Source organism: Lactuca saligna, chromosome 7 (genome assembly GCF_052625555.1).
Source record: "Lactuca saligna cultivar CGN05327 chromosome 7, ASM5262555v1, whole genome shotgun sequence".
NCBI lineage: Eukaryota > Viridiplantae > Streptophyta > Magnoliopsida > Asterales > Asteraceae > Lactuca > Lactuca saligna.
In genome coordinates this window covers 38,007,615-38,024,134 of record NC_136423.1, presented here as the reverse complement: position 1 = coordinate 38,024,134, position 16,520 = coordinate 38,007,615, and the positions used below count along the sequence as shown (strand labels likewise).

Here is a 16,520-nt window from a genome sequence, read left to right as displayed (position 1 = left end):
AGCCTCACACGAATTTAGGGTTTTCTGGAACTAAAAGGGAAGGTAAAGAGGTTAAGGGTGGCTATAATGTGCTTTATATATAGCACAAACCCCGGATTAGGGTTTTTCTCCCTTCAGCACCAACTCGCCGAGTCCAGCTGCCGACTCGCCGAGTTGGTCACTTAACACGCATCCAGAATCGCAACCCGACTCGCCGAGTCTATCCATCGACTTGCCGAGTCGCCCTTCCTTATTTACACTTAGAACCCTGAACTTGCACTTCTGAACTCGGGGTGTTACAAATATAGACTATCATTAATCACAAGAATATAAAATAAGACTTAGTGATACTCGTACCCAGGTTTATTAAAGGGAAAATCTAAAGTGATAGACGAAACATTTCCCAAATCACCAGTCATACGCCTAAGTCAGGTAAGTGCATAATTACTATCATCTTACACATAGATATGAAATATTTAGATAATTAAATGTTATATGTGCTTATTGTGATGAAACAATGTGAGATGATTATTATTTAATCATATATGTATTTTCATATTTATAATATATGGGGTAGCGAATGGTGATGAGTGGTGAATAATAATGAGGAGAGGCCATGACCTTACTAGCGATGTTGTGATGTAATCATCTAACATGGTATACATGATGATCATAGACTATTCTAGACAATGCAGTGAAACACTGACATGTTCATAACCTGTAGGTGATGAACTACATGTTCATGTGATGTACTTTATTTCCACCCCTATTGTTGGTGAATTGCTACAAAATCCCCGAATCAGTATTGTCTACCTATGGCTTGGGATGATCCTTAGGATAGGTCCCTTGACATTCGTGGATCAACCTAGTGAAAGAATCCACATTTAGTACCCTTTCATTACCACTTCAGAGAATTAGTAAAATCTTCGTCCAAGGTTGGTGGATGTCCAAGAGGTTCGTGTCATAGTATACTAACCATGTACATAAAAATCATTTTCAAATGAGAGGATTTACATTCGATAAATGTTGAAGAATAAAATTGAAATCTGCTTATTGTTTTTTTTAATAAGCAACTAGAAATAAATAGAGACGAAACGATATAAATACTCTTATGTGACTTTCATACAACGACACATGACAAAGAAAGTAAAGAAGAAGTGATGGACATTGATAATATTGTTTCAATCAGGGACCATCTTTGCAATAAATAAAATCTTTATACTATGGTATTATATTTGATAAAGTTCATAATTTTTTTTTTTTTTTTTTTTTTTTGTAATCTATAATAGTACTTGTACTTTGATAAGCTTTATTGAAATATAATTGTGTACTGAAGATAAGGGTATATATTGTTGATATGGTATAATCGGAGGGAAAGAGGTGGAAGATGTGGTGACATTTGGTAGAGCTAGGGAGTACACGGGCCCACTCTGGAAGTGGGCAGTGGGGTGAGTTGGACGGACTCAGATTTCCGCCATGGCTCCACTCGATTACTTGGCCTCTTCATCACAACACGCGAACCACGTATCTCTCTTCTCCTCTCTCTCTCTCTCTCTCTCTCTCTCTCTCTCACTTGTTTCTCTCAGATTCAACGCACTCAGCCACCAGCAACAACCCTCCTCTGTCTCTCCGCCGTCACGGCCTTACGCCAGTTTCACTCGACAATCCCCCAGATAACATATATATTACGACAGAAGCAGACACACACATATATGATTCAGTTTGAAGCTAAATAAACAATTAATCACTGAGATGGAGGCATCCGCCTCTTCCCTGGTTTGTACATGGATAGTAGCGGCCTGCATGTCTGTCTCTTGCCAAAACGACCAACATCCCTCTTTGTTGTCTTCTAAACCACAAGCAACCAACACCAGATGGGCTCGCAAACGCAGACTCTTATCTAAATGTAACGCCAGCGCCAACGCTAACGCCAACACCTCTTTTCCTGGTGTTGGACGATCAACTGCTACCAATACCATTGAGGGTTTCATGTCCTCTTGTTTATCTCCATGCGATCGATACAATAGCTCCAATGGTTTTTCACTTTCCTCTTCTGATTTTTTCGGTGCTGCTTCCCTTTTCCGATCCGGAAATGTTCACCTCGGTGGCAGGCGCCGGCGTCCCCTCCGTTCAGGTAATCTTCTCACTTCTTACCCCTTTTCTTTTAATTTATAAATCCGCTTCAATGGTACCCCCATTCCCCCTTGTCCTTTAATTTGGGATTCCGTTTGTTTCTGAATTTTGGGTGAAAAGGTCTCTTATCTCAAAACCCCAACAAAGTTTTACTATCTTACACTTTGGGGCTTCAGACATTTGCTTAATTGGTTTCTATTCTATTCCCGATCTCATTGAATCGAACTTTTAGTCAATGCAGCTGGTATAAGTTGGTATGCTTGTTTGTTCAAAACCTAACAGATCTTTTAGCATAGATAAAATGCCAAATTGATAATGGAGCTGCAAATTACTCTAACCAATTTACTTTCTGTAATTCTTCTTCTGATTTTTTTTTTTTTTTTTTTCAAATTTGGGTATATGCACACGCATGCAAATATATATATTCAACTTTATATTAAAGTCTATGCAGGTTTGGTTGAAGTTGGTTGCATTAATTCACATTCTCCTCTCTCTCTTTATCTCATTTACTTACACATATTAAGTCTTCATGATATTATTAGTCACCAACCAGATTCTTGGTTTCTTAAACACGTAGGTGAAGCAATGGCTATAGCCATTCAACCTTCAATGGAAACAGTGACAAAAAAGAAACCACCAACAAAACAAAGGCGAGTGGTAGTTACAGGAATGGGTGTTGAGACCCCAATTGGCAACAATCCAGATGATTTTTATAACAATTTGCTAGAAGGTGTCAGTGGCATTAGTGAAATTGAAGCCTTTGATTGCTCTAACTATCCAACTGTATGTCTTTATTCTTACCCTTTATTGTTTTTTTATTATAAAGTTATTGATTAGAATCAAGTCATTAACATAACAGAGTTTAAATTTACAGAGAATTGCTGGAGAGATAAAGAATTTTTCAACAAATGGATGGGTGGCACCAAAGTTATCCAAGAGGATGGATAGGTTTATGCTTTACATGTTAACTGCTGGAAAGAAAGCTCTTGCAGATGGAGGGATAACTGAAGATCAAATGGATGAATTAGATAAAACCAGATGTGGGGTTCTGATTGGCTCTGCTATGGGGGGTATGAAGGTAATTTCACAAAGAAAACATATTCTTTATTCTTTCACTTCTATTCAAGTATCTTAAGAGTCAACACATTCTTTGTTTTATAATTTCTTAGGTTTTCAATGATGCTATAGAAGCTTTGAGGGTTTCGTATAGAAAAATGAATCCTTTTTGTGTACCCTTTGCAACAACCAACATGGGGTCCGCAATGCTGGCCATGGATCTGGTGAGCTAATTTTTATGATCTTAAAAAGATTAAGCATTCAAGATTCTTGTAAATTGTAAATGATGTTCATTTGCATATTGTTGTTATTCAGGGATGGATGGGTCCAAATTATTCTATCTCTACAGCTTGTGCCACTAGCAACTTCTGTATATTAAATGCAGCAAATCACATCATCAGAGGTGAAGCTGTAAGTGACTTTTGTTACTCTATAGTACTTTTAAACACAAAAGAAAAGAAAGTTATTAATTAAAATTTCAAAATAGCTATTTATGTTTAGTTATCTAACAGTGTAAAGAATCTTTCAGGACATGATGCTTTGTGGTGGCTCAGATGCTGTCATTATACCTATAGGTACTAAATGTTTTCTTATGTAAGGTGTTTTTTGTCTTTTTGACTTAATGAGCTTAATGGTTTAAGCACGTAATCTAGACAAATGACTTCATGTAGACCCATTTGCTGTTCTTTCCTCATAATACTCGTATTGTGAAAGTTGTTTGAGTATACGGGTAAAATGGTCATAAAAGATAAATATTTTATTTCATTATCCATGGTGTAGGATTGGGAGGATTTGTGGCATGCAGAGCTTTATCTGAGAGAAACAATGACCCTGCAAAAGCATCACGCCCATGGGATACGGTAATATTAAATATTCTTTCTTAAAATATAATTTTAATACCATTTTAAAAAATGTATATAAAGTTGGTTATGAATTTTTTACAGGGGCGTGATGGATTTGTTATGGGTGAAGGAGCTGGAGTTTTATTGTTGGAAGAACTTGAGCACGCTAAGGTTTTTTTTTTTTTAGTTGTAATGATATTAATATAGTTTGGTAATAATATATTTTGGATTTGATTTGATAAAAAAATGTTGAAATTGGACAGAAAAGGGGTGCTACAATCTATGCAGAGTTTTTAGGTGGAAGTTTCACTTGTGATGCTTATCATATGACTGAGCCTCATCCACAAGGTAGAAAAGAAATCAATAATGAGATGATAATACAAACTAATTTTTTCAAGATAAAAAAAAAAAAAAAAAAAAGGAAAGTAATTGATTTTTTTTTAATGTTTTATTAGGTGCTGGTGTGATTTTATGCATAGAGAAGGCGTTATCTCAAGCTGGGGTGGCGAGGGAAGATGTGAATTACATAAATGCCCATGCGACATCAACGCCAGCTGGAGACCTTAAAGAATATAATGCTCTTCTTCATTGTTTTGGGAAGAACCAAGATGTGAGTGAGACTTTATAAATGTATATTTTTATTTTTAGTTTTATTGGGTAATTAATTAAATTGATTATGAAATCTGAATGTTTGCAGTTGCGAGTGAATTCTACAAAGTCCATGATTGGCCACCTTCTTGGAGCAGCTGGTGCTGTGGAAGCTGTTGCAACTGTACAGGTAAACCAATACTTACAGCAGCATGCAATTTGCCTTTTCATTTTTTTTTTTTTTTTTCTTGAATATTATTTTCCTGATTTGGTCTTTTATTTTGGATGCTAAGTTTAATGGTATTGAATATTGATGTTGTTTTGGCAGGCAATAAGGACAGGTTGGATTCATCCAAATATCAATCTGGATAATCCAGATGAAGGGGTGGTATGAATTATATGATTGTTTTTTGACAAATTAAAATTGTTTTGTTATAATAATGATATATGATGAATGAATGGATGGATGGATATTCTTCAGGATACAAAAGTGTTGGTGGGGCCAAAGAAAGAGAAACTGGAAGTGAAGGTGGCGTTGTCTAATTCATTTGGATTTGGGGGTCACAACTCTTCCATATTATTTGCACCTTTCCAGTAGACAATACTTGTTCTTTATTCAGACAAATATGATATGATATGACATGGTAAAGATGACCCCATCCCATCCAACCCCATTATTATTATATATTATTTGAAGCAAAACAAGATATGAAACAGTGGTGTGTGTTTGTTGTTGCAGGGGTGTGTCTGTTTGGAAAAAAAGAAAGAAAGAGAAACAGTGGAAGAATGAAAGCTAAATGGCTAATGCTAGTGAATGATGTTCTTGTAATGATATTCTTCACCTGACTGTTGTTGCTTCCATCTGTGTACTTTGAAAGTAGATGAGAATGAATGAAATATTTTGTTGGATTTTGATGTTATATGTATTACTTTTCTTTCATAGACAGATAGTCGTTTAATTAATGGTGTGTATTATTTATTTCCCACACCAGATCCAAGTTCTCAACTCTTCAAACTTCAATCTTTAATAAAATTTCTCCCCCACAAAAAAAAAAAAAAAAAGTTAATTCTAAGAGCTATGTTTTAGCACATTTTTGAATATTTTATGACACGTTTAAAATTGAGTAAAGCTTTTATTTCTTTTACTTTAAATCTGAATCTGGTGTTGGAAACTGAGGTTAACAATATAATAATAACGTCTCACGTGACTTCGAATATTATTTTGCATGAATACGGACTTTATTGCAAAATGAAGGATTATTATATATGATGATTTCAAGGAAAAAGGACATGAAAATGCAATTCAAGCAAACTCATCTATAATAATATAATGTTTTAAATAGAATAAATATTTTTTGTATACACTCACTCAAAAACAGCACATCATCTAGCCTTGAAATTTAATTAACTAAGCATGTCTTTTTTTCCCTTTCCCATTCCCTTTCTTCTTCAACTTGAAGGCCTTCATTTTCAAGGCATTGGACACACTCTGGCCTTCCATCATCTTGGACATTTTGACAACACTTGACATCCCTTTCCGGGCAGCTGCCCGCTGCTCGGGTCTCCTGCTGACCATCTTACGATCCAACGGCCAATAAGCATACGGTTCCAACTTCCCTTTCCTTTTCAAATCCCCACCCGCCTTCTTACTCTTATATTCCCCACCCGTATACGCCCACCCACTCTCCACTTTCCTCCTCTTCTCCCCTCCTTTCCGTGACTTGTTACCTCCCGACACCTCACTCCTCGCATCATACTCCTCCTCCACCACCTCGCGTTTCAACTTTCCCCCCGTCGTCTCTTCTTCGCGGATTATCAGCCGTCCATCATCATCTATCTCCGCCTCATCCTCCGACTGTAATTTCCGCTTTAAACTCTGAGATGATCTCAGGGACAATCTCGTCTTTTCACGGTCCATCAAGTCCAACGGCTCCTCCTCTAATCGGTCGAAATCGTCTTCTGGTAGTAGCCTCTTCCCTCCTCTCTTCGACCTGTATGCATATCATTACATTAAATTATTACATGTTTGGTCCTTGGGTATACCTGATTTTTGCAAAATTGGTCCAAAAACAGTTATTTTACTTGGAACAGCAACAAAAAAACATGACAAAACTGCAAAGAATGCATTTTGGGACCAAAAACGTAATATATATATATATATATATATATATATATATATATATATATATATATATATATATATGTTGGGGTAAAAGCACAAACCGAATTGAAGGATTCTTGGAGTTGACCATACTGCGTCGACCAGAAACCGCATGTGTATCCATGTCATTTGAATTCCCATCCTCTGTTTCATCATCAGAGAATATTTTTGTATGATTCCATCTGCTCATCCTGTAAATTATATAGAAAATTATAAATAACACTTAATAATATCTAAATATATATTTGCTTACAAGACAAGAAAAGAAAAGAACCTGGAGGTGGTTGCTTTTGACATACGAGATTTGGTTTCTTCAGTGTTGGCAGCATATTTTCGCTCATTCCGTTCCTTTGTCTGCATTCCATTCCATACCAACTTGTTTAATTTTAATTCCAAACTAATTTCTTAAAAAAAAACAATAAATCTTCAGCACACCTTTCTAATATTAGTAAGCAGCTTCATATGTTCTTCGGGCATAACTTCCCTAACAGCATCTATCCCACATTTCTTCACAAGCATTTCAAGCAGCAGCTTAACCTGTAACAAATTACAACCATCTTTATTTATTCTATTTCAATAACAATTTATCACGAGACATAAATCCAGATCTTTCACTAACCTTTGCCTTAAAATGACTCTTGTTCGTACTCTGCCAGCTCAGCAGAGCCTCCACCATGCCCTTCATATGAATTTGCAACCCTTCAGCTTGTGATTTTGCAACTAATACCTTTATCAAACCTAAATTCGCCTACACCAATAACAACCATATTATTAGACACTTAATATAAAATAATAGTAATAATAAAGAATACTTACTTTAATTATTTCTCTGTTTTTTCTTTGAAGAAGGAGAAAAGCAGATGGAAGAACACTAAAAGCAGTGGATACAAGATCAGTAAACTCATAAGTCAAACGAGCTATGCCTTTGACCGCTGCACTTATCATGTGAGGTGTCTCGCCAGCTAAGCCACCAGCCACCTGTAACAAAAATAGCAACCAATTTTTTTTAAAATAAATAAATAAAAAGAACACAAGATGACTTTACAAAAGTACATTACCATATTGAAAAAGCTATACAAATTCTCCTTGTTTCCACCCATATCTTCATCCACACACGCATGACCAATTTGGACAATAATATCATATGCCCTATTTCTTGTTTTCTTGTTAGCCTGTAGATCATAAAATCAGCCACAAATAATAAATAAGCAACAAGCTACAAAAATTCAGAAAGTTCTAGAAATTCTACCTCTTTGAGTCCAAGTACAATTTCAGTCAAGAAAGAAGCAACAATTTCACGCTTCATCTGTTCTGATTCATCCTTTGAGACATGAACAATTATGAAATATAAACAGTCAAGTCTGTGTCTTTTGGCTGAAAAATGGCATGAATGCATCACTTCAAACATCAGTTTGAGTAAATCTTCAAGCTTTCTTGCAATGAAACCATCAGCATGCTGTCAAAACAAAAAAGAAAATAAAGTTTTGATCTTTATGTCAAGATTATGTTAATGGTTTAATTAAAATAAATACCTCAAGGATTGTTGAGAGAACTTTGTAAGCCTTCTTTTGAATTGAACTATCAGTGTCCTTCAATGCAGGTTCTATTGCAACAAATAGAAGGTCAACTTCTTTTACACCTAACCCAGGTAAAAGTGCAACTGCCAGGTCATATAACTGTACCCTGTAAAAGAAAAATACAAACATGTTAGAATATTTTATAAAAACTATTAGTTAAATGAAGAAGCTTTACCTTGTTTGTGACAAAGAATTTTCATTTGATGATTGGTCTACTTCCATAGAAGTTGAATTTTTTGTATTTTGTGCTTTTCCAGCCTCTTCTGTAACCTTCAATAGTTTCTGCATTGTGGTCTTGAAAAACCTTGAGACTACACCTTTCTCAGCTATAGATGCAAAGTCACCAATTGTTTTCTACAAAATGGAAATTTTAATCAACCAACAGAGGTTCTAAATTCTAATCAATTACAAAAATACCATCAATCCTACCTGTAAAGATCCACCATCATCTTTATCAGATTTCATGAATATTCCAGATAGTGTAGACAAAATATCACGTGCAGAGGACCTTAACACATCCAAATTACAAGTTGCAACTTCTAAAGTGTAGCGGGAAACTGCACGTTGTTCACATACACTGACTTTGTTATCAGAGGGTTGACTTTGACTTTCCCCATCCACTATTCTTTTATTTTGTCGAATGAGAATCTGTAAACTGGAGCATACTACTCCACGAAAATCAGGTTCTTGACGAAGAGAATGGCATAATGCTTTTTCTAAATCACTGAAACTTTCAGCAGTATCAAGAGGGTAGTTGCAAAATGAAGGCAATAAAGACCACAAAGAATATATAACTCCATCAATGCTTCTAGCAGAATGAATTCTCCCTTCTTGCTCATGCTGTTACAAGCAGACATGTAAGTAGAAAGAACAAGACATAAAACAAAAATATAAAAGATTCAAGAGCACTTATTACCTTTGCAGATTTCAGCTTCAATATTCTAATTGTATCGAGCAACGATTCATTGAAAAAACTTAAACGGGCACCCACAATATTTTGCTTCAAGATAGGGAAAAGCCAAACATTGGCATTAGAGATGTCTTCAGCTTCTAGATTTAGAGGTAGAAATCTTAAGAAGGTTTCAGGCCCTAATGCAATTACAGCCATTCCCATGCAATCATGCAACTGTTTCCTGTAAGGAAGATCTTCATCACGCAACTTTTGTATATCTTCCAAGCTCTTAAGAGTGGCCTTTAAGAAGTAAGAGCTGAATTCACCTAGTTTATCAAACATTGCAGCCACAACTTGAAATGACATGTCCCATACTGCAGCATAGCTATAATCAAGTAAACTCTCAACTGTTGCACAGAGTTTTTCAATAATGGTGGGCCCAGATTTTCTCCCACTTGTCTTAATCTGATCTACACCCTGCTTGATTAAGCTCTCATCAATGCATGTATGTATTAAGCTCTTGAGTGCTTCCATAGCAACAACCAAAGGCTCCTCATGCTCAGAAGCTAAAATATCTCTGAAAGCACTGAACACAACTGGAAGCTTGATAACACAAGTCTGTCTGTTAAGAGAAAAAGCTTTCTTCATCCCTGAATCCAACAGTCGTGCAGTGAATGTCAAGTTATCACCAGACATCTCATTTGAAGAGACTGAGACAGCTAATGAGCATAACAAATCCATCAGTACTTCAGGAGAGACCTCTACAGTTGGTTGGAGGCAAAGTAAATACAAAGCATCTGTAATTCGGCGTGTAGCTGCAGATTGGTGTAGTGCTAGAAGAGATTTGAAGTAGTTCAGAATCTTTGTTGAGAACTTGACAGACATAAGGGGAAGAGTATCTTTCAGAGCATCAAGAACATATAGAACCTCTTGAGCTCTAGAACCTTCTGAAGTGTTCGTATTTGATCCTCCAGCAAGTAGAAGAAACCTCTCAAAGGTGCTTGCAATGGCTTCACTAGCAGGTGACAACACTGGTGTTTCCCTGAAGCCTTGCATTACATCACGGAGACAGATATGTGATTGTCTTCTTACCTATAAGAAGAAGACATATGTTATTCTAAGCTTTCTAACTATCATAACCATGTGTCAAGATGAACTATGAAGGAGTAATCTTGCTGCAATATAGAACAATTCAGCTAATCCATTTACTAGCTCCTTAGGTAAATTTCCAGTTAACAAATAACTTTCACTCGCAAACATAAACAGGAATCAAGTTTGGATAACTTGATGCTTTCTCAAAAGAAAAAACGTATCAACTAGAAGTAGAATACTAGCACTCCAAATATATATTCAAAGATGCAAATGTATGTGTTCAAAGAAAGCTTGCAACAAATAATTCACCTTGGGACGCGAATCTGCAATAAATCCAAGAAGAACTCCAAATAAATGAGAAACGTCAGACCAGCTCATCCTATGGCCAACGATTAACAAATGCGAGATGCACTTTAAGCCAGAAGCCACGACGCTATCGGTAACACCATTGGATAGAATAAGACGGGTGATTAGACTGGAAACGTAGTCAGATTCCTTCCTGAGAACCGCATAACTAATACGAGGGAGGACCATGGAGATGATACTGATGAGAGCATCAATGTGGTGAGACGGCGGGTTGGGGTCGGAAGATGAGAGCTTATCGAGAGAAGTACAGGTGGCGCCGAAATAGGCAAGGGGGGTAAGAGGATGGTTGAGGTCTTTGAGACCTTGAGATATATCGCCAATCATGGAACACAGGTGGTGGTGTTGGGGGTCTGTGGAGTTAGAAAACCGTGAGAGGATCGAGTTGCAGAAGTCATCGTCGGAGCGATTGTCGTGTTCCATATCGCCGATAAGCTGCGGCATCTCTGGGGCATCCATGAAGAGGAGAGAAGAGGAAATGCAAGGGTTTTGCAGAGATGCCGACTCTCTCTGTCTCGGCGTATTTGCTAGGGTTTTAGGCTAAAAGATTTGATGATGTGTGAAGCTTAAGACTTAATTTGACGACAATTGCATCATCGGTCCTTGGATTTTCGCTTAATTACACAGATAACCCCTCATGTAAAGTAACATTTTTAGGTTCGCATGAGGTTGTATTATTTTACGGGGTTAATAACCTAGAAAGGTAACTAACTTTGGTTTTTATTCACATTTAGGTAATTATACTTTTTTTTGTTCATATTTAACCATTGAACTTGTTTGACCTGTTCAAAATAAGGTAATATGACTGGTAATTACGATAATATTACCTTATTATGAACAGTTCAAACAAGTTTATTGGCCAAATGTGTACGAAAAAAAAAACATAGTTACCTAAATATGGACAAAAACCAAAATTTCTTACCCGTTTTGGTAATACTAGACAAGAACCGTCTCAGGGACTATGCCCTGGAATAAAGCTTCGACACTCAGTGAACAATTAGGTTAGGCTTGGTCTAACCCAATTCAGTCCCGGCTAGTCATGGGCTAGGTTATGTTGCTAGGTCTTTAAATCACATACAGTCTAGCCCCTTAAGTGTATACAACCTAAACCCTAACTAGTTGGGCCTAAACTGGGTTGGCCCAAGACTTGACTATCTCCTCATACACAAAAACCGGACAACCCAATTCCATGTCACATCAATGGATCTTATGACTACTTACACTTAAAGAACCCAATATCACCAAAATGGGTAAGGAACTTTGGTTTTTATCTATATTTAGGTAACCATGTTTTTTTCGTACACATCTGACCAGTAAACTTGTTTGACCTGTTCATAATAGGGTAATGTTACTACTTATTACCAGTCATATTACCTTATTATGAACATGTCAAACAAGTTCAATGGTCAAATATGTACGAAAAAAAAAACATGATTACCTTAATCCGAACAAAGACCAAAGTTTGTTACCTTTCTAGTTCATTAACCCTATTTTGCGAGTTACCCCTTCCCGATCAACTACATTACCGAATATTCATCATGTTTTATTGTTTGGCGAGTGATACCTTTTATATAGCTAAACAATAAGTGTCACCTGAAAATGGTGACCAAATATGCTAAACGATATTTTTCTAACCAACATATCCATATTGTGTACGTAAGATGGTAATCAACCTAAACATTCGTGAATTTATCAGTTCTCCACATAAACATACAAAACATAACAAAATTTAAGATCCAAAATAATCATTAGTAACCAGATTATGTCAAATTCATAACATGTATTTTTATAACAAAATAAATATTATAATTCATAATGTGTAAACCATAATTATCATAACTAAAATAGCCTTAAGTGCGAAAACACTTGTAAACTTATGTTTTTCCTATGTCAAGATACAATTCATGTTCTTCTCTTTTTAATTCTAAATGCATTTTCTTCAACCTGAGGCAAGTATTTGTAGCCTTATAAAGTTAGTTTAATGTCAGAAGTGATTAAGTCATTTGGCCAAAGGTTTGGGATCAGGCCAGTACATGGGGGCGTACTCCTGAGTATGTTGAGCATACTCGCTGCGAACCCGTTTCTGAATCGATCGTGTATGCAGGGCGTACGAGCTTGGTACGCCGAGAGTACGCTAGATTATGGGTCGAAAGAGCTATGGGCTTGGGTCTTTTGGGTTATGATTCATTTGGGCTTGGCCGCTTAATCCATATGGATAATTTATAGACTTTATGCTTCCTTAGATTGGGCTATATTGGGCTTTGGGTGTCATTTAGGTAATTGGGCCTTTAGGGAGCTGTGACATCCCCAAAATCACGGTCAGAAAAAACCGGTTTAATTTATGCTTTTAAAACAATTTCAGAGTAATCCTTTGATTAAAAGAGTTGCGGAATTTGTTCCCAAAATGAAATATGATAAAAATAAGCTTTACCAAAGCAATTCTTAAAGAAATGTATTTTCATTGTATAACAAAACTCAGGATGTCATGTTCCGATAAACAGACCAAAAGCATAAACATTACATTACAGACCTTACAACAGTTATATAAAACAACAGGTCTATAATCCAAAAATAACTTGACAAGTCATCCATCTTATGCCATCGCACCACTACATGTAATACAAATAAACTGAGTGGGTCAGGCTTGGGAGCCTGGTGAGCATATAGGGTTTTCAACCCGCAATAAATAATTATATTTAATTTCACCAACCAACAATAACCCGATTACCCATTCCCGTTATCCTCACTTTACGTCCCTAAAACAACATCTATTTCAAGGGACCTAATCTAGGATTTTCATCGGGACGGACATTACTGCAAAGGGGTTTCCTCAACAGTAGATGTCCTAAAGGCAACCATGAGGGGGATAGAGTACACCGGTGAACACATCGTTCACAACACCGACAGGTTATGAGCCTGCTAGCGTTCCACAGGACTGTCTAGAAAGAGTCTGTGGTCATTATCCATACTCCGCTGAATAACTAGATCAACAACAACAACATCAAGGCCTCTCATCTGTTTATCACACATCAACTATCTATCCATGTTCTACCCAACATATTAGTAGATAAAAATATATATTTTTATACATAGTTTAAAACTTGTATAGCATTCTCATTCAATACATATTCCAATCAACATATGAGACGCATACACATAACACATATTTTATAGAGAATAAATCATATTTATAAGATAGAAGAAAGTGAATATATATTCACACATATAACAACAAAATATACACATAACACGTATTTTGTATAAAATACTTCATAATTATGCGTTAGAAGAAAGTAACTACACACTCACTTGATCAGAAGATGATCGGACAGCACTACGGCTCTAAGAGTAGTATTCTTCGGTGAAACTGGGTTCACTTCACTCACCGGGCTTCTTACGGGCAGAGCTTCAGCTCGGAAACTCTTTTCATCGCAGTATCTTCGAGATTCGGGACTTGCTTCGGGTCTCGGGATGATATTGGGGCTCCGGGGTACTTCTTTGCACGTAAATCGAGGTAATATGAGTGAGAGGAGAGAATTTGAGCAACCAAACTCAGTTGGCCCTTCAAATCTATTTATAGGGCAAAATTTGCCTTTACCACGTTGTGGTGGCTGGGTCGTCACTGCATGCATCATTGCAAGTGGGTCTGACAGACTCCAGAGCTCATGCCACGTCATGGCACTTTTACCACGTCGTGGTGGCTGACAGTTTTGGGGTTTCGCGCCCTGAACTTTAGAAATTCATAACTTTCGCATATGAACTCCGTTTTCGACGTTCCTTATATCGACACGAAGGTGAGAATACGCTCTACAACTCTCATTTAGACTCCGTTGGCTAATTTTGACTTTATTTTTAATATATTATAAATATATTACTTTTATATTATTTTTAGTAGGCCGGGACAGGAAAACTCCGTTATCAATTCATAACTTCTTCATCTGACATCCGTTTTCACCTATCTTTTTGTCGTTTCACTACTATTAACGAGATCTTCAATTATCGTTTAGATTGTTTCGGCTAAAAATCACTCGATCTCAAATCGAGGATTCGGGCTGGATACTTTTAAGTCGAAACTTCGGAAAAATCATAACTTCCTCATACGAAGTCAGATTTGGACGTTCTTTTTATGGATGCTCTCGGTTTAACGTATCCTACGACTTTTGTTTAGATTACTAAGGCTAGATATCACTCTATCTTAAATTCATAATTTACGTCATTCCGTGTCATGCCGGTTTTGTCGCGAAACTTCGACAGGTCATAACTTCTTCGTTATAACTCGGATTTCGGCATTCTTTATATATTCGGAAACCTTGTTTCAACTACTACAAAATTATTCATAGATATCGGCTTTATCTAACATTTCATTTTGACGCTTATTTTTATCCTTAATTTATTTAAGTCACACAGTTAAGCACAAAACACATAATACTCAAATAATACATTTCTATTATTTCAAAACGGGTTACAAAGGTTAACCTATACTATTATATCAGCATTAATGACAAGCCCAGAAACACAAACGTTACAATTCTCTCCACCTTAGAATGATTTCGTCCCTGGAATCACACATCAACAAACAAATCCGGGTAGCAACTCATCATGTCACTCTCCATCTCCCATGTGAGATTTGGCCCATTTATGTGTTTCCATCGGACAAGCACTAACTCGACCATATTGCGTCACAACTTCTTATTCTTTCGGTCAACGATTGCCACTGGTTCTTTAACCAACCTTTTGTTCTCATCGATTCTCAACTCCGAAAGTGGAATCATGTCGAGAACTTCTCCCGTGAACTTCCTTAAATAACACACATGGAAAGTGTTATGAATTTCATTCAGTTCTTCTGGTAGTTCGAGCTTGTAAGCTTGGTTCCCAATCCTCTGAAGAACTTTAAACGGTCCAATAAACCTTGGAATTAACTTTCCCCTTTTTCCAAATCTTATAAGTCCCTTCCACGGCGAGACTTTAAGCAAAACCGAATCACCAACTTCAAAAGTCATCGGTCTTCGCTTGTTGTCAGCATAGCTCTTTTGACGATCCTGAGCTGCTAACATTCTCTCCCTAATAATTTTCAACTTTTCAGCAGTTTGATGGACTATCTCTGGTTCCATAAACTGCTTTTCCCCAGCCTCAAGCCAACAAGACGGCGTACGACACTTCTATCCATACAAAGCTTGATAAGGTGCCATCTTTATGCTCGAGTGGAAACTATTATTGTAGGAAAATTCTAGCAAAGGTAAATGTTCATCCCAATTACATTAGAATTCTAGGGTACATGCTCTCAGCATATCTTCAAGTGTTTGTATTGTTCTTTCGCTCTGACCATCAGTCTGTGGATGATAAGTTGTACTTAAACACAACTTGGTACCCAATTCCTCATGTAGACTTTTCCAAAATCGTGAGGTGAAACGACTGTCACACAATCGTTAACAGAACACCGTGAAGACTCACAATTTCCTTCATGTAAGAATTTGCAAGCTTATCCATAAAGCATTTCTCCTTGGTTGCTATGAAATGCGCACTCTTAGTGAATCGATCAACGACCACCCAAATCATGTCGTGACCATCCTTTGTTCTAGGTAGTTTAGTGACAAAATCCATAGCAATGTCTTCCCATTTACCCATGGGCACAAGTAAAGGTTCTAAACTCCTATATGGTTTCTGATGTTGTGTCTTGACTCTCGCACAAGTCACACACTCGGCCACATACTTTGCAATATCAAGCTTCATCATCGGCCACCAGTAATAGGGTTTCAGGTCCCTATACATTTTAGTGCTACCGGGATGAATTGAGTACATGATTTTGTGAGCTTCTTCCATCAGAATTTCTCTGACTC

At 36.9% G+C, this 16,520-nt stretch overlaps 2 protein-coding genes across 2 annotated transcripts; one reads left to right on the top strand and one right to left on the bottom strand.

Moving 5' to 3' along the window:
• The first annotated feature begins 1,479 nt into the window (after window positions 1-1,479).
• Window positions 1,480-5,518, top strand: LOC145004403 (3-oxoacyl-[acyl-carrier-protein] synthase II, chloroplastic-like). Its single transcript, XM_078963311.1, has 14 exons — window positions 1,480-2,113; window positions 2,690-2,895; window positions 2,987-3,190; window positions 3,282-3,392; window positions 3,484-3,579; window positions 3,698-3,743; window positions 3,949-4,028; window positions 4,113-4,181; window positions 4,274-4,358; window positions 4,466-4,620; window positions 4,708-4,788; window positions 4,927-4,986; window positions 5,080-5,242; window positions 5,338-5,518. Exons 1-13 carry the CDS (start codon window positions 1,732-1,734, stop codon window positions 5,194-5,196), a joined length of 1,692 nt encoding a protein of 563 aa, XP_078819437.1. The 5' UTR covers window positions 1,480-1,731; the 3' UTR covers window positions 5,197-5,242; window positions 5,338-5,518.
• Window positions 5,519-5,916: 398 nt separating this feature from the next.
• Window positions 5,917-11,211, bottom strand: LOC145004381 (ARM repeat superfamily protein). The gene is made up of 13 exons (XM_078963281.1): window positions 10,630-11,211; window positions 9,253-10,320; window positions 8,766-9,176; window positions 8,512-8,690; window positions 8,292-8,442; window positions 8,009-8,215; window positions 7,818-7,931; window positions 7,576-7,737; window positions 7,379-7,507; window positions 7,195-7,296; window positions 7,034-7,113; window positions 6,822-6,950; window positions 5,917-6,589 (listed from the first exon to the last, which is right to left on the bottom strand). The coding sequence occupies exons 1-13, from the start codon at window positions 11,140-11,142 to the stop codon at window positions 6,007-6,009; spliced, it is 3,828 nt and encodes a 1,275-aa protein (XP_078819407.1). The 5' UTR covers window positions 11,143-11,211; the 3' UTR covers window positions 5,917-6,006.
• Between the last annotated feature and the right edge of the window lie 5,309 nt (window positions 11,212-16,520).